Source organism: Protopterus annectens, chromosome 7.part0, assembly GCF_019279795.1.
Source record: "Protopterus annectens isolate FY-2018-M chromosome 7.part0, PAN1.0, whole genome shotgun sequence".
In the NCBI taxonomy this organism is placed as follows: Eukaryota; Metazoa; Chordata; order Ceratodontiformes; family Protopteridae; genus Protopterus; species Protopterus annectens.
Window position 1 is genome coordinate 1,955,921,182 of NC_056739.1, and position 19,021 is coordinate 1,955,940,202.

Below are 19,021 nucleotides of genomic sequence, written 5' to 3' on the forward strand. Positions count from 1 at the left end.
TATATTTTACTTCTTGTATTTTACATGTGGGGTTCCTTACGTTCATAAGTCTTGCTAACATTTTAGAAGGAGTATGAGCCCACTCCACATATTAGTGTAGCATTACAAGTTCTGTAAATGTATACTGTTGCGTTACAATCTCATTTAACTGTTTCTGTAGACTTGTTTCTCAGTATTAGGAGTAGTTTCTTTGCAGTTCCAGTTCAAATAGTCTTAGCTTACTTTCTATTTTACTTATATTTTCCCTTCTTTGCTTTTTGTAATATGATGCTTTTTGGATGAAGGTGCCTACCCCTAGCCGTAACTTTAAAGGCAGCCCATTGAATATCCAAAGGGATATCACGGTTTGCAAAGTTTTCATTTAAGTGAATAAGAGAGTTTATAATCTCTTGTTCCACTTCTTTAATTTTCAACAGGTTTGAGTTTAATGTCCAGTTTGATGTAATGTGGGTAGTAAAACCAATTTTGTGTTATTGTTATATTTATTTTTGAATGGTCTGATAATGATCTAGGTTCTGAGTTATATTGCACTTCATAATGAGCAAAGCTTTGAGAAATTAGAAATCTGTCAATTCTAGACCAGGATTTGTGGTATTGGGAAAAATATGTGTATCTGCTACCTAGACTGTCTGTGTTGTTAAGTTCGAAGAGATCTGTTAGGATGAAATCTTCAATTAGTTCTGATAAAAATGTTGTGGCTTGGGGAGATCGAGTATAATTTTTATCCGATCCATCTTTGAATGGATTGATTGTTATATTCCAATCTCCCCCAATTATAATCAGATGATCTGGGTGCTTAATTAGTAAGTTATACAATTTGATTAAGAAATCAAGCTGATAGTTACAAGGACCATAAACATTTCAAAATAATACAGGATTTATATATATGCTGGAAGCAAACATGAAATAGCACCATCTCCCTTTAGTAGCATAACTATGTTTAATGATGTTCCCTTTAAAAAATTTGTTAATTACTATAGATGTCCTTCTTGATGAGGTACTGTCCCCAGCTGCTATTATTTGCTGAATCCACTTAGTGTTTTTTTTCTGTTCCCTTGTCCCACATAGTCACATGAATTTCCTGCAAAAAAAAGTTATATCTGACTTCAACTTGTATATGAAGTGCATAACTAGCTTTTTCTTCTTAATGTCCTGTAAGCCATTTTACATTCCATGAGGCTATGTTAATCATCTTATGTGAGTATTACTTTGAATAATCCTGTACCTGAATTAACTGTGTGTGTGTGTGGGGGGGGATTTGTCAAAGCATTGTGAGTACTGATTACTGTGTGCTGAGAAATAATAGCACGAGAGGAGAAGGTGACAGAACTCTGTTTCAGAATTTCTTTAGTGCCTGACCACTTACCATTATGCTCTGAAGGAAAAAGGTTAATCCAGTAAACAAGTAACATATACATCATTCTAGAATTGAAAAAAACTAGACATATATACAATTTTAACTATCTTACAGTAAATATTTTGCATTCCAAAAAACATCACAACACTGCTAGGATAAACGCCACTCGGCCAGCAACTTAAATAAGATAACAAATATAGATATTATTAACCCAATTAGGCAGTAGGGGTAAGTTCTGGCTTCTAATGTCAAATTTCAATACAAAAAATATTTTATAGATGTAACCATGTGGCTAGATATAATATTTTTTTCTCAAAAACCTTCTTTTAAGTACTATATAGTTCAGACATTGGAACTTGTTTTAGCAGAAAAATGGACTTTGTTACTACATAGTGTATTATACAGATATACTATGAGCATATGTTATAAGTACCCTTCTTGTTGTATATAAACATATAGAAAATTAACACATGATATCGCTCCCTATATGCTTCATATTAAAATGCATCTAGTACACAAAGTTTGTTACTTGACCTTCTCTAGTACTCCGACTAATACTAGTCCAATGAGAAAAAAAAACTGTTGAATGAGCATAAAGTCATTTTTATTTACAGTAGTATTTTAGCCAAGTCCAAATTTGTAGTGCATATTTTCTCCGTAAGCCATCTTATTCTGGACAGATCACTGTAACCTTAGCTTTCTCATTCAGTTCTTGTTTAAAGCTTACTTTCTTCCTTTACATTATCTAGATTGCCAATAATTAGATAAATATTCTTCTTCAATATCTGCCTTTTAAACCTTACAGTTAGTGAATTAAGGAAGTTTTGCAGTACCTGTGTGATTTTTGAGCCATGAATTGTTCTTTTTCATTAAGTGTAGATGCCTCTCGATTTTCAGCTTTGTAATACTGCAGTTTACTTCCTGGATGGCATTTTCAGCTTTGTAATACTGCAGTTTACTTCCTGGATGGCAATCAGGTGAAGCTATTGGATGGCACAATGCATTCACATGGTTCTTGCTTCTTTTTGGGACTTCTTGGCTGCTGTAGACTAGAACTGGCTCTGACTTCAGTGAATGAGTTAATTAGCATGTATGACGCGAGGTCATAGGTCACGGACGTCTGATGTGTCACAGCTTCCTGGAAAAACGGCTTTAGAATGTTGCAACGGAAAAGAAAGCCTATGGAGACTTTTCCTTGCAATATAAAGGTAAAAAATCTTCAGAAACTTCAAAATAATGCATAAAAATACTATTGATACCTATATTAGTCGGATTTAAGGTCTTTTACAGTTTAAATGCATTCTAAATGCTGATAACAGTATAAATGTTACTTACATTTCACTGGTTATTTTGGAGGGATTTCACTGAATGCTTTTAAGAAAGCCGATTTTGCTTTTTTATTTTTTACTTGGTATGTAGACCCCTTGTATTGAATTGTAGAGAAGCAGGATACTTCATTTGGAACTTTATTTTGTTTTTTATTAAGTATGCACAGAAAGGTGATAGAATTTGTCTTTGTTACTTGATTTCTAAGGGTAAGTCAATTGTTATTTTATTGCCTTTCCAAATTATTTGTTTTTTAGTTTTGCCAGCTTGTAAAACCATGTTAGTATGAGCTGCATTCAGTAGTCTCACGTAGACTTGCCGTGGGGCATCAAGAGTTTGAGATATTCTTAATGCTCTATGAAATCTCTTTATTACAAAGTTTTGTACTGCAGTGTTTTTGTCCAAGAGTATTTCAAAGATTTCTTTTATTGCAGTATGTAAAGAAGCTTGTTCGCATTACTCGGGGATGCCCCTGATAGCACATTACTTCTTCTGGATCTTGCTTCGAAATCTATTATTTTTTGTTGTATTGCAGACACTGTTTTCTCTGTGGCATTAGTACTACTTCTGATTTCTTCTTAGTTTCATTTTCTAAAGTTTTCTCTTCATTTTTCTCTAGTCTAGAAAATATTTGATCTACAGTACTTCCAAAAGCATTTAGTTTTGTAGAAAAGGAGTGTATTTTTTCTTGCAAGGGTGTTAGAGCTGCTTTGAGTTCTTACATAAAAAGGGGTTGTTCTGTCTTCATTTTGGCGGTCTGTTTGCTGTTTTGCAGTTTGTCTCTTTGTACAGACTTCTTTCTCCAGTGACATCAATTGTGAAAGTCTTGTGTTTGATCTTCCACTGAGTCCATGTTTCTGTATTTATCAAAGTGTTTTATTTTCTATGTAGTTTATCGGTGAGGTCTGAACTGCTTGCAGAAATGCCCCTTTCAGTACATGGGGTTTTCCAGATAAGTATATAAATTCTGTATATTTTACAAAATCTTCTGAAAAGATGCTTTAGTATCCAGTAAAGTTCAGTATTTCTTGATTTTTGATGAGCTGGTAGAGATGCTGAAACCCAGATTGAGTTAGATTATAACTTTTTGTCAGGAGCTGACTGAGAAGTGTGCTTCTTAGTTGGCAGCCATCTTGGAATCCAACGAGTGTTCTTAATCTTGTAAATATGGATTTAAAATTAACAGGTGTCTAAAAGGCATGAAAATTATCCTATTCATCTTGAAAAAATGGTAACTTCAATGTTTTGTTTACGGCTTAATCCAAAAGGATTTTCATTTAAATGAAAGACAAACTTAAATGGTTGGCTACCTGCAACTTAACTGTATCATTCAATACTTTGTTTTCTTCATTTTGTAATTGGTTGGATAAGGTTTTGTAAGAGGTGAGCAATTTTTTTCAGTGATTTTTGTGAGGGGGACCTGTGAGTTGGAAAACTGTTATGGTGTGGTTAAGAGATAATGGCTATGCCTTGCTGCTTTGGCTACTATGTAGTTTTCTGTGGGGTGTCACTGGAAAATGCATTCATCATCAAGGACAACAATAAAGACACAACTTCCAGGATCATGCTTATACCAGACAGCTGATGGACATTACAAATAAGTGTACCACTTAAGTTTGGCTGATTACTATTTAAATTGTGATAGATTATTGATGTCAGCTCAAGTTGGACAGATATGATGACAGAATAAATACAAATTAATTCTGTATTCGGTGTGCTATTTCTTGCAATGTTTTAAGCTTCTACAGTGTAAAGTTTTATATTCACTTTTTTATTGCCAGCTGTTTACTTTGGCTTATATGGGAAGTTACTCAGTAGCTGGGTGGGATTTCCCAACTTTTTTTTTTGCTTAGTTAAGTTTGTTTTTAATCGCATATGCACAAGGGCTCATATGTCTTTCTAACAGGTGGAATTTGCTTTACACTGTGTTTATTTGACATGCAGTAATTCTGCACGACTTTCTCCATTAATAATTTGAGCTTTTTCCTATGTGTGTATGTACAGTAATATACTTGGTACCCATGACAGGAGATGTTTGAGGATAGTGGCTTCAAAGGAAGCTCTAGATCTAGAAATCATGTCCAGCTTAAAATCTTCAGCAAAGATGTATAAAGAAATGTACATGTAACAAATGCACAAATCTCATCTAGAGAAGAGATCTTGAAGAAGTTGGCAGATGTGAACACAGATCTCATAAAAGAGCCTCTGGTCTAATGAGCATGGATTGATTGGCAAAAGCAACAAACTGATAAAGACAAGGTAATATTGGAAACTTTTGAACCCAGTCTATTAGGAGCAAAGGACACAAACAATTTAGGGTACTTTCTGATGGTCTTGGGTCTATGAAGATAGAAGTGCAACCGTCTGTATTTGCCCCTCTTAGAGTGATTGGGAATGAACACTGGCAGATGAATGGGTTAATTAAAGTTGGATTTGGATGCCACCTTGAGGAGAAAGGATGGATTAGAGAGTAAGGAGACTGTCTCCATAAAAAACAAATAAGGTGGAGAAAATTATACTGCTTGTAACTCATTCTCCTGGCTGAGGATATATCCTCAAGGAATAAGCTCTTCCAAGACAGGAATTAAGCAAGTGACAGATGATGGCTCAGATGGTGGCTTTATTAAAACTTCTAACAAAATCTGAGGTCCCACAGGGGTACCTTGTTCTCTGACTGGAGGGGTGAAGTAGAAATATACCCTTAACTGCTTTACAACATCTATGACAGGAAAATGAATGCAAGTCAAAAAATATAATAAATGCTGCAGTGTAAAAGATAACCTACAGTGAGTTTAATTCAACACACTGATGGGAAAGAAGCAACAATGTGTGGAACTAAGCTTTAATTTAGGAATGTCTCTGTAATAATTGAATAAATTCTATAGTACAGTATTCAAAGGATTTCAAGAAATGACTTGCCACAATACTGCTTAAGGAGTATTTACAAAGATCATCTCAGTTCAGTAGTAGTATCAATAAAGTCTAATCCATATTAAATGAAAGGAAACAACTGTGGCATACCTGACTTGCATAATGACTTGACAGTGTAAAGTACAATGGTTTCAGAAAATGTGCAACTATTGAATACCCCTGTCCACTGTCCGTGAAAGCCAAGCATCTCAACTCTGGAACAGACTATAAATGCAGTCCTTAACTTCAAACTCTAGTCTAAATGTTGTACTACTGCACTGTGTTGCTCAACAATTAACAGGCTAATGGTGTATACTCACCATGCTGAATGTCTCCTGGTCAAGTTCATCTTCCTCATTGTCAATCAAAACAGGTTCTTTTCCTTCAGAGATATGGACAGGACCCTGAGGCGTTTTTGGCTTAGCTTTAGTTTTAGCACCAGTGGCTTTTGGCTGCTTGGAAAAGGGAAGAAATATGTTTAAATATGTTTAGCGTTTGTACTGCTCAATTCTGTTATGAAACAAAGCAACAAAACAGTTCTCTTACACTTTTTAGCAAGAAGACTTGTTACAGATTCCACTTATTTTGTTTCACAAATATTGAAATAATTTCAGCATTAACAAAAGAAAAAAATGGTTAGTAACCATATTAATCCATAGTGTCCTACTCAGAAAACTTCTAATCAGCAAGCTCTCAAAAAGGACACTGCACTGTCAGAAACCACACTACTAGGGGCCCTGCACATTTATTTATTTTACATTTGTTGACTGGATACATGTCCATTTTCAGCGGAGGCCTGGAGAGAAAAGCTCCAAGATAATACTTCATATTTAACATTTAGTAAATGCTAGTTTCAAGCAGATTACAGTCATAAGCAATACCAGCATTTAGCACATATAGTACTAACTTATTATAAAACACTTTACAAAACATAACATTATTTTCAAAGTTAAACATACATAACACATTACATTCAGGTTTAAGACACACTGAGCAGCAGTTATACAACTGACCCTTCCTGAAATGGAGTGGTAGAAAAAAGTTAGAATTAGTTGAAGGTAAGGCACCTAAGAAATAGAAAGGTCACTAGTCGGGGTTAGTGCAAGGACATAACCAATGAGTTTTGAAGTATTTCTTGAGTTTGTTTTTGAATTGAGTTAGTGAAGGTTCTAGGGTAGGGTCAGCTGGGAGTCTGTTCCATATTTTTCCAACAGAGTTGGCAAACAGAGACAACCCAGCTGAGTAGTTGGATTTGTATGTTTGAACTAGAAGTCTAGTGGATGATCGCAGTGGCCGGGTGCTGGTGTAGGGGCTGATAATATTTTTTAGTGCAGGTGTATTTTCTGGTTAGTAAAGGACTTTATGTGCCACTGTCAACTGGTTGAGCTGCAGTAGGCTTGGCAGTTCAAGCCATCCTAGGCAATTTAGGTTGTGACAGTGATGTGTCCGGTAGGCTGTGCCAGTAGCAAATATGGTTATAGCAGGATGATACTTTATTAAGATCTGTTTTGTTTTGTGGAGAATAGAGGTGAGGCATAGAGAAGAGCTGATAGCAGATGGGAACGGGCAATTGCAGTTCTAGCAAGTGGGGTAAGGAAAGGTTTGATTCTGTAAAGAGAGACAAGTCTTTTATTAATGGTTTAAATAGTTTGATATGCGCATCAAACTTCAGGTTATCAGCTATGATGCCCAGTAGTTTAGTTTGGGCTTCTGGGGAGATAGTGCCATTGTTAGCAGTTATGTTGAAGGATGGCAGGGGGGGGGGGGTTCTGCATGTAACACTGGTTAGCATAAGGTGAATTATCCAGTAATTTTTCTGTAATTTTCCTGAATACAGCAAACTTTAAAATCTAAGAGGTGTATCAGTGTGCTACAGGCAGAAAGGGTGATCATCAAAATACATCTATAATAGCTGTCAGAAGTAAAAACAAACAAAAAAAAAAACATAGGTTAGAGGAGACCAGGTAACAAATTTGATGGCTTCCAACTAAGACTCAAAGAAAACTCTATTAATCACATTAAAAAATATTAATGTGTTAATATGTCTCTGACCTATTGCAACAAGCTTCAACAATACAAATTCACAAGGCAGGGGCACTCCAAATTCAAACAATTTTAGTCCCATCATCTTAATGAATATTACATGCAAGATCAAGGAGCAAGACATAAAGGAACTTATTCCAAATGCTACAGGGGAATACTTCTATACTACAGGGTATGATTTTGCTGTGAGACACTCTGTCCCTTCTGAATCTTGTGGCATTCTCCACCACTCCCACAATGCATCTCTCTTTTCTTCTCTCCAGACTGAGATTAGCTGCTATGGGAAGGCATGTGTAGTCCTCAAAGGTACTATCTGACATACAAGTAAAAGGGGAAGTGTTACCCTAATACATAGAGCCTAGGTTATGTCAGAGTGGAGACGGTGGCATATTTTATGTAGGGTGAAGGTGGGGGCGTATGTTATAGTGTATGGGCACACACAAAGAAGGTCATTATGGGAGGTACACATCATTTGTATCTCACCTGATCCAGTCCGTATACTTCAATGGTGGGTCTAAGTTACCATCAGTGCTATAATTTATTTATTTATTTTTATTTTACATTTGTTGACCGGGCTAGTCTAGCTGGATATATGTCCATTTTCAGTAGAGGCCCAGGGAGAAAAGCTCCAGGTGATTTAAAAAAAAAAAATGCAGTTTTAACATACATACAGAGACAGTGACATATACAATCAAGATTATGCTAAAAAAGGCTATACATAACAAAAAGGTTGAGACAAAGGTATATACAGTCAATATGCAGTATGGTACAAAGGTAAGGTACAGAAGTTATACTTGATGCACCAAGAGGAATTAAATTCAAAGTGTCTATTGGTTACAGTTCCTGCTTTCATTGGTAGTAAGTAGCATTTAACTAATATAAACAAGTAGAATTTAAGAGATGATACAAAATACAGGAGAAACGATTAGTCATGGTTGCTACAAGGGCATAACCAGTGTGATTTCAGGTGTCTTTTGAGTTTTTGTTTAAAGAACGGCAAGGAAGGAAGTGATATAAGATCATCAGGTAGTAGGTTCCAGTTTTTACCAGCTGTGTTAGAGAACAGTAAGTCCCTTGCCAAGTTATTGGACTTACCTATGCTGACTAGTCGTTTATTAGAAGATCGTAATGAATTAAGATTTTTATACGAGATTATAAGGTTTGAAAGTATAGGGGTGTTGTTTGGGTGATTTAGGATCTTATGAGCTACGGTAAGTTGAGACAGTTGCATCAGGTTTTGTTGTTCAAGCCAGCCCAGCTGCTTTACATTCAGACAGCGATGGGTTCGGAAAAAATTACCAGTGGCAAATCTGGTGATGTGATTATAAGAGTTGGTCAATTTGAGAAGATTATTTTTAGGCAGGTTAGTATATATGGGGGAGGCATAGAGAAGTGTAGAGATAAGATGGGAGTGGGCAATGGTAGATCTTGCTGTTGGTGTAAGGAATGGCTTAATCCTGTATAGGGACCCCATTTTTTCTGCTGACTGTTTTTATAGTGTTATTAATATGGGTGTCAAAGTTGAGATTGTTTTCTACTGTAATATCTAGGAATATGGTGGTAGAGTCATGGGATACGAGGGTGCCATTATTAGATACGACTGAGAAATCAATGGGGGAGGACTTGCTAGTAGGTGTAAAGAGGAGGAGCTTTGTTTTTTGGGGATTGAGGAGGAGGCAACGTTTTGAGAACCAGGTCTCCAATGTGTTAAATACTTTCTGAGTTAGGGATTGCAGTTCTGATGCACAGTTGGCTGAACATATGAACGTTGAATCGTATGTAAGTAGGTAGCTTCAGGAATAGCTAGGTATAGCTCATTGATAAATATTGAGGAAAAAGAGAGGTCCTAGAATGGAACTTTGAGGGACCCCGAGGATTACTGGTAGGTGGAAAGAAAGACTATTCTCCCAGAGCCTGCTGCCTATTAGTAAGGTAGGAACTAAACCATTGTATAGTCTGATTGCTAAGTGAAAGAGATTTCAGGATATTTATAAGAAGAGTATGGTTTAACATATCAAAGGCTTTTGAAAGATCAATAAAGAGTGCTGAGGAGAGAGCACTGTCATTACGGTTTCTGTTAATGGAGTCAGTGAAGGACAGGAGGGCAGCAGTAGTACTGTGAAATGGTCTAAAGCCATGTTGGCTATTAGATAGTAAATTATGTTGAATTAAATGGTCAAGTAGCTGGTGATAAATGCATTTTTCCATTATTTTTCCTAAGGGTGATAGTAGGGCAATAGGCCGATAGTTAGAATATTCATTTGAGTTGCCCCTTTATGTAATGGTATAATGTGAGAGATTTTCCAGATGTCAGGGATGGTACCCTCATTTATGGTTCTATTAATGAGGATGGATATAGGATATGCTACTGATTTGGCTGCTTTTTGCAAATATTCAGCTGGGATTTGGTCAGCTGAAGCAGTACATGGCTTACGTTTTTGGATAAGCTTAAAGATGAATTCAGTAGAGATGGGTTTCAGGTGGAAAGTAGGGAGGGGATTAGAAGAGGAGGCAAGAAGGCTAGAGTTACCAGGGGATAGCTGGCAGGCTAGAGATTGAATGGTCTCTGTAAAGAAGGTGTTGAAGGTATTAGCAGTCGAGTATTATGATTAGCATCATGTGGGGTTGGTGTACTAGAATGACCTGGGTGTAGTAGTTTATTGATACTTGCCCACAACCTTCATGGATTATTTTGGTTCGTTTGTTGTAGTTTGCTATAAAAGTTCTTTTTACCTGAGAGAATAGCCTTTTTTGTTACATTCCTCAAGTGTCTAAAATTTTGCTGCTCGGTAATATTTTTGGTAGCACGCCACCTAGACTAAGCTTTGTTTCTGACTAAGATTTTCTGTCTGGTTTCTTTTGTGAGCCAGGGGGCTGGTTTTGACTTGAGTCTAATACAGCGTTTTGGAGCATGCTGGTCAAGGATAGTCAAGAATTTTTCATTGAAGTATTTGACTGCCTCTTCAAGTGAGAATGTTTTTTAGAGGAGTCCAGTCACAAGCATTCAACTCACTTTGAAATAGTACTGGGTTAAAGTGTTTATTGGACCTTGAAGTTCTATATGTGGGAGGCTGGGAAATATCACTTGTCTGATAATGTAGGTCAAAGAGTGGTCGCTAATGTCATATAGTAAGATTCCTACCTTATATGTTTGGAAATGGTTATTAATAAGAATCCAGTCTAAGGTACTCTCTATTACTTGGTTTGTTAAGTCTGGTAGAAGAGTTGATGATTTGAGTGAAGGTGTGGAGATTAATATGAGAAGTAGGATGTTCACTGTTGACACATTTTCAATCAATATTAAAATCCCATAGGATTATAGTTTCTTGTGGGAAAGTTGATGATATCCAGCTGAGGATATCCTCAAGTGTCCTAGAATTATTGCCAGGAGGTAGACAGATACTGATGATATACAAGGATTTATTTGAGTTAAGCTGAATTTTGGAAATAAGGATTTCTGCCTTATTATCCTGAGGGGAATTATAAGGTGAAGTGGTAACTTGTAGGCTGTCTTTAAAAAGAATTGCTACTCCCCCTCCCTTATGCTTTTTTCGGTCTTGTCTCAATATATTGTAACCTGGTGGGATAATTTCATTGTCTGGAGTTATATGTTTTAACCAAGTTTCTGTCATAATTAGTATATCAAATGAGTGAACATCTAGGAGAGCGTGAAGATGGGGAATTTTATTGTTTACGCTGTGGATATTGAGATGTGCTATCAGGAGCGAGTTAGGGGGTTTCTTGGTGGTGAGTGGGGTAAAGGAGTTGGGATGAAAGGATTCAATTGTTGAGACATTGGTTGGGCCAGGATAACTTAGGTGATTCCACAAAGGATGGAATTCCTAAAGGAATCTCTGGACAATGTCCTGCTTATAGTGTCTTACAATACCATGCAACCATGCAGTGAGGCCAAAGTCACTGCAGTGAAAATGTCATCTACTTCTAATTTCCTAAAGTAAGCTGAAGCAGAAGCCATAGATTTTTCACAGTAGGCTCGCTTTTTCCTGGAAGAGATTTATGGCTGGATTAACATCAATACAAAAGAACAATGTTTTGTTACCTGGACAAGCTGACCTTTGTTACATTCTCTCCAAAAATATGGCAGAGGTCAAAACAGGGCTGTGAAGATGACTTTGGCTTTGCTTTCTGGATGAATTTCATCATGAGGTGTGGTGAGGAAATGTACATAGGAGAAATGGAGGCTACTGGTAGACAAGTGCATCCCTGAGCATCTGTCTCTGTTGAGGGATTACGGAAACGTTGCTGTTGGAGGATAATAAGAAATTGCAGCAAACCTTCCCCCAATGACTGAAAATCATTTTCAATGTACACATTTGGGACCACTCAGAAGGCATCTGCTTAGCCTGTCCATTACAGAAATGGCTTGGCCCAAGATGTGTGCTGTAGTTAGAAATACCAGAGAACTGACTGCACATTCCCATACTTGGGGCTTTCCAATTACAGCACACACCTTGGACTAAGCCCTGAGAACTGACTGCATATTCCCATACTCTCACTTCTTCCCAAGGGGAGAACAGGATCCAGTCCCTTCTTGTCTGATTTACCACACCAGTGACATGCTGTCTTTAAGAGTATGGCAACCATATCTTGTGGAAGATTGTCCTGAATGGCCTGCAATGCTATGAAGAATGTTATAATTAAAATGTTTATGATTAAACAGGCCTTGTGCTGCATCCATATCCCTTGGACCACCTGTCACAAACAGTGCTCCCTCTCCACCCCAAGAATGACATTTCCATGATGACATTAATTGTTTAAAGTAGAAGGAAGAAAGGGCACCCTACATTCACGTTTGGGAGATGCAGCCATTACTCAAGTGCTTACAACGTGTTTTTTTTTTAATTCATATTAGTTATTCCATGGAATCCTGCAACACAGACCACAACACCTTCAAGGTCACTTGTAGAGCGCTCGTGGTATCTTGCGAAGGGTAGCATAAACAAAACAAACTTAATGCCATTAGACTTAGGGTTCCAAAAATTAAGTGTGGCTAGTAGTGTCTGTTTTTGTAACAGAAGTCTGATGCCAGCTTGTTGAAAGGCAATTTCTGGTAGAAGGCTGCTTCCTTTCTGCCTGGTGTCCCAATGTCGAGCAATGAATATCAGAGCCTGCAGCAGCTCAGACTGAGTTTATAATGATCATTGTGATTCTCATAGACATAATTCAAGTAAATAATTTTTTGTTCACAGAAGAGAGACTGCTGAAGTGGCAACTAGGAGCCAGTTATCAAGATAAGGGAAGATTCCTGACTTCCACCTGTCTCAGGTGAGCTGATACCACTGCCATGCACCTGGTGAACACCTTAGAGACTGGGGTGAGACCAAAGGACAAGGCTTTGAACTGATAATGACCATCTCCCATTTGAATGGGAAGGACCCGTTTGGGTGTCTTTGCTATCTTAAAATGCAGGTAGGCATCCTGAAGGTCCAAAAAGCACATCCAATAAGTGCAGTACTAACTGCATAGTGGTCATCCAGAATACTGTTTTTGTATGTAGAAGTTTAGGCAATTGAAATCCAGTACTGGCCTAAGCTTTTGTAAAACCTGGATCTTACATGGGCTAGGAGGTCCTCCTGGAAGATTTTTTTTTGAGGCCTGCAACCTCCTGTATTGCTGTCTTCTTCTGGTAGTTTGGGACATCTGGTAAAAGATGAGAAAGTGATACTGAGGTTTCCAAAAAAGGATACAGAGTAGCCTCTTAATGTAGCCCCTGATTCATTTGTTCTGTGTGATAGCCAGTCACACATTTAGGTTCAAGGACATGTGACTCAACTGCCAACTTAGGTCAGCAGTTAGGCAAGTCCACCTGGGTGCTGCTGTTTGCTTCCAGTGGATGGACAGCATAACCCCATGTTTTACAGACCACCTCTGCCCTTAGGGTGATGACCATTAAATAACCCCCTACACACACACAATGGGAGTCTCTACGAAAGCGTTGCTCATACTTGGGATGTTGGGATTTTTTTAACCAAATGTTCTTTACTCCCTTTTGATTCCTAGTGTAGGATCTCTTCAAAATGGTAAACATGACCTTAAAAGCCACAAACAACTTGCCTTCTCGCTCACATGTTAGCAATCTGTCTTTTCCTTTGGCCCATATAAGGAGGATCCATCATATGGGATACTGGCAAAGGCTGCCTTAAAGTTTTGGATAAATCCTCAGAGTCTAAGACAGGCCTGTCTTCTCAAGGGCATATCTGACCCTGCTATTCTATCTGCTCCATTTGCTGCAGCTGCATTATGCAAAAGCCCCATGATGACGGCACAATGTTATTCATTGCTGCAACTGTGATTTGGTCTGTCTGCATAAATCACCATATTTTAACTTTGTCAAGGTATCTAGAACTTTCTCTGCTAGATACTTAAATCTAGTCATGTGTATGAAGTAGTTTAAGATCTTGATGAAGAATGTACTCTATATGCACAAATTTGCTTTCCCAAGCAATCAACTGTCCTGGAATCTTTCCCCTGGGGATGAGGTGATTCCCTTGAGTCTCTTTTGGGGACCATTTTTTTGTGACAGGTCTCAAGAGAATGGTGTTTGCAGGGGGTCCTTTGCTCCAGAATGGTCTCTCCTTGGCACTCCAAAGACTCCTATTGGGTTTCCTGGGGACTGGTAAAACAACATCTGGCTGCTACCATGGTTAATCATTCTGTCTGTGTGTGTGTGTGTGGGGGGGGGGGGCACCCAAGCTATTGGTGACATAAACCAAAAACCTTCTTGGAAAATTCTCTTCCCTGGCAGAGTAGGGGTCTGTGAGCCAAGATTTCACCCCATCTTGTCATTTATACCTCCAAAATAAAATCTTCCAAACATGACTCAGGGTAATCTTTCCCCTTTGCCAAGATCTACACTTGAGATGGGAGACTCTGGTGCAGAATCTATATGCCTCCTCTTGCAAGTCCTCTTCATCAGTATGCTCAGGGTGAAGTCACTGCAGCATTCAGCACGACTCCTCAGACTTTCTAGGTCAAATTAGCCTCATCAGTGCTGGGTCCCATTGGGACAATGATGACAGGTCCAAAGGCTGCAGATCAGGGGGTGAACCAAGAGTGAAGCCATACTGGCAAGGTACTTGTCCCAAAGCAATATATCTAGCTGGTTTCTTTGGAACCAATTTCCCTACATCAATGACTGCTGCCAAGGGCTGCTGAGTTAAAAGGAGTCACTGCTGTAGTCCAAATTGATACTATTCTTTGTCAATGCTGAAGCAATAATGTCATCTGTCAGGATCAGGGTCAGGTAAAGTACAGGGGGGGGCTTCAATACCAAAAGACTTTACAATGATCGCACCTGCACTAAGAATAGCACTGAATGAATGACTGATCTCAACATTGAGGAGCTAAGCATTAAAGCCTTTGAGTCTAGTGACTCACTGCATCAGAATAGCCAGTGCTGAGGTCTCCAGACCCAAGGGCATTGGCAACAAAGGAAAAATCATTGCAAATGCTGATGGAAACTGGACAGTATCCCAGTCAGCTTCAATATTCCCTGTGTCAAAACTGAACACGATAAGAGTAGCTGAAGCAGAAGGTAACAGGTATACTAAGACCACAGTGGATACTTTGAGGACTCAGTTATGTTAGAAACCTGGGTGGAAACCCTCAGATCCTCAGATATGCACAGAGTTAGTTCATAACGGCAAAAAATACACTGAACCCACAGACATTGCCAACATACTGGCAGACAGGTTCAGTGCAAATTTCTCCCCTCCATCTCCCCCAAAAGACGAAATAAATATCTCAGCTGAATGCAAACTCCCTGAAATCTCAGATGTCCAGGTGAGAGCTTCCCTCAGCAAAGCTAAAAATACAGCATCCATGGGACCTGACGGTGTCCCGGGGTTGCGTGCTACGTGAACTCCTAGAGGAGCTAAACCCGCACATAAGAACGCTGTTTAATCTTAGCCTTGCTACAGGATACGCCCCTGAACACTGGCGTACAGCTACAGTGGTCCCACTCCACAAAGGTGGCACCTCTACAGACCCTGGAAACTATCGCCCCATAAGCTTGACCAGCCTGGTCTGCAAAGCTATGAAAAGGATCTTTATGGAACTCATAAACAAAGACATTGGGGACCTACAGACAATTGACCCTACCCAGTTCGGCTTTGTAAAAGGCAGATCCTGTCTTTTAAACCTGGTGGACTTTTTTGAAACAGTCACTAGAGCCATCGATGAAGGCAAAGCAGTTCATGCAGCCTACCTGGATCTGGCAAAAGCCTTCGACACAATACCCGACTCAGGCATTATTGACAAGCTCAACAGCTTAAATGTAAACCCGTTTGTCACAAGATGGGTTGCAAACTGGCTAAAGGACAGAACCCACAAAGTCAGAATAGCTGGAGCTATGTCAGACTCTAAGCCAGTCACAAGTGGAGTCCCACAGGGCTCTGACCTGGGACCCCTCTTGTTCGGCATTTATTTCTCAGATGTGCAGGCAAACATAGGGGGGTTGTGGCTGACAAAGTTCGCAGACGACTGCAAACTAGGCGCCATAGTCGACACACCAGCTGACACATGCATCCTCCAGAAGGGCCTCACAGAAACAGACGACTGGTGCCAGAGTCATGGCCTTAAACTAAATGCCAAAAAATGTATAGTTATCCCCTTTGGAAAAAAACGAAGTACCCACAAATTACCACATAGGTGGTAATCCATTAAGTACGGAAAAAGTAATCAGAGACCTGGGGACCCAAGTTGACAGTGACCTCTCATCTGACACCCACGTCGCCAAAGTGGTTAGAAAGACCTTCTACCTTGCCCACCTTATCATGAAGGGATTCACATCCAGATCAAAGGATGTCATTGTACCCTTATATTCCTCCCTTATCAGGCCTATGATTGAGTACAATGCCCCATTTGGTATGTACCTCGCCCGTCACCTGCAGCAGCTGGAGAGACCCCAAAAGTACCTTACCAAGAGGATCAAGGGTCTCCAGCATATGTCATATGCTGCCAGACTGAAAAAGCTCCAGCTCTATTCAGTAGCATACTGCCTGCTCAGTGGTGATCTGTGCCTTACGTACAAGGCCATGTCCAATTCAGAATTAATGGACATGCTCCACCTCAAAAAATCCAAATCCATCAGAGCCACAAGAGCTAAAGATCTAAACCTCAGCACAAATATGAATAGGACATGCTGGAGGGACAGATTCATAACCCAGAGGATTCCCACACTCTGGAACAGGATACCTGTCCATGTTAGGCAGAGCCCCTCACTGACTCTCCAAGAGAAATCTGGACGAATGGATGAGTGATCGTAGGTGACCCCAGGGGTCATCTCTGTCTCATTGCTAGATAGCGGCACAGTAAACTAAATTTAATTTAAATTGTACACTTTTGTATCATTACATGGGGTGGCGAAAGCCACATACACTTTGGCTAGGCTTATAAATGCCCTAGGGCAGATAGCCTAGTACTATACTATGAAACTAATTTTCACCTGGGCCTTATCTAAGGCTGTCATCATCTTGTCCTAGTCAATGTTTATGGAAGGGCACTGCAACCAAGATGATCTAATTGACATAGCCAAGGAAGGCCTTGACTCCAAATACCCAGAAAGCCCAACCTCTAAGGAGAAGTTCCTTTGTCCTCTCCCTTGAACACAGTCAGACAATACAATAAGTTCTAGATGAGACACCCAAATGTGGAAGTCTATAACTAGCCCTGGTGTGGCCTTACCTGTGGTGAGTCCAACTCTAGGTGTCTGTTCATTCGAAGTACTGTGGAAGGGAAGGGTCAGTCCGTCTTTCTAACCTTATCTTTCTCAATCTTTATTTTCTCACTTTTTTCTAATCTTATCTTTCTCAATCTTTATTTCTCACTTTTTTCTATGATCCTTCTTACTCTAAGCAGAAGATATAACTTTCTGAAAAAATCTGTTTCTCTCTCTCATAAAAGTACAACAGCTGAAGTTCTTAAAAATGCCACATTTGGCAGACAACAAAAGAAGCAACCCTGATTGATTAGACCCAATATACAAGAACTTACACCAGAACTAGGTTCCTATTGATCTTTCCACTATTGCATACACTCCCCCTGATAAGATAGAACTTCAACTTTCATCTGATAACTCACTGCTCTCTCCCTAATCTTCTAACCTCTTTCAAAAAAAAAAAAAAAAAAAAAAAATGGGAGTATCCCTTCCTAAAATTTTTAACAAAGTGTTTTTAATTTCATGTCATTTTTACTGTATATCTTACTGTTTTTTGTAAACTTGTCTACTGTATATTGTAAACTGGTCTCTGCAACTGGTTGGAGCTTTTCTCCCCGGGCCTCTACTGAAAATGGACATATATCCAGTTAGACTAGCCCGGTCAACAAATGTAAAATAAAAAATAAAGATCAAATCAGGTGCACCTGATGCACAGACTGTGTGTACTTTGGAGGGTAGCGATATGACATTTATTTTATTTATTTATTTAAACAAAAGGTCTTGTCTTGCTCCATTTAAGTCCACACTAAATACAGATGTACAGCTAATGTAGTAATAGTGTCATACAGTTTCAAACATGGCCTACTTTTTACCAGCCCTGAACTATACTACCAATTCCAAGTACTGAAAAACTACAATTGTATAATCCAAATGAATTCTATGTCGAGTAGTTGTAAAAGGAAGGAAAGTAAAAAAACTGTTACAGGAAGAGGCCTGTTTAGATCATATAGAAAGAAAGAGCTGCTGAATATATGGTCAGGTACGGTGAGTAAGTACAGTTCAAGGTGAGAAAAACAGACACAGTAGAGAGTCAATTATCCAAACATCAATTATCCAAATGCAGCCTTCCAAAGTTTTTGGATAGGAAAAATCAAAGTCTGAATCTGTAAACATTATACATATTCACTTGTGTATGTTTATTGAGTTTGTAGCCCACTTGTGTGTGGAAAATACTCTTTATTGTCCACTGGAATCACTGAATGGTCGAAAAGTGTATTCCCTGCATGCAGAAAAAAAACAAGATTTGAGAAGTTTTTTTTCTCCAGTTCAGTTATATGTTTGATTATCCGAGTACCCCAGGTCCCAATTAGTTTGGATAATCGATTCTCTTCTGCATTACATATATTGAAGGCTGCAGTGGAATCACTTCTTAATGCTTTAGAAAGGACAATGTAAGTACACTTAACACTGGGATAACTGCAGTAGGCCTCAGCATCAGCATTCTTAAAACTGGTGATGCTGATGTTAACACTACAGAATAGGTCAAGGATAATGCTGACATCTGTTAAAAAAGTTAGAGCTTGTCTTTACTGTAGGCCCTCAATGGAAGAAAATGAAGCAGCCAAAGCATATATCCTACATTAGACATACACACACAGGTCTATATCAGATTATCAACATTTGAAAATGTTGAAGCACCTTTATTT

At 38.8% G+C, this 19,021-nt stretch overlaps 1 protein-coding gene across 3 annotated transcripts in view; it reads right to left on the reverse strand.

The window, feature by feature from the left end:
* CHD2 (chromodomain helicase DNA binding protein 2) overlaps positions 1 to 19,021 on the reverse strand; it is a 3,702,317-nt gene that overhangs the window by 268,433 nt on the left and 3,414,863 nt on the right. For 2 of the 3 annotated variants that reach the window (XM_044078379.1, XM_044078380.1), the window contains exon 32: positions 5,914 to 6,048. In XM_044078379.1, the coding sequence (XP_043934314.1) occupies positions 5,914 to 6,048 (135 nt within the window). The remainder of the gene's footprint in view (positions 1 to 5,913; positions 6,049 to 19,021) is intronic. The other variant, XM_044078378.1, reaches the window with a different exon arrangement.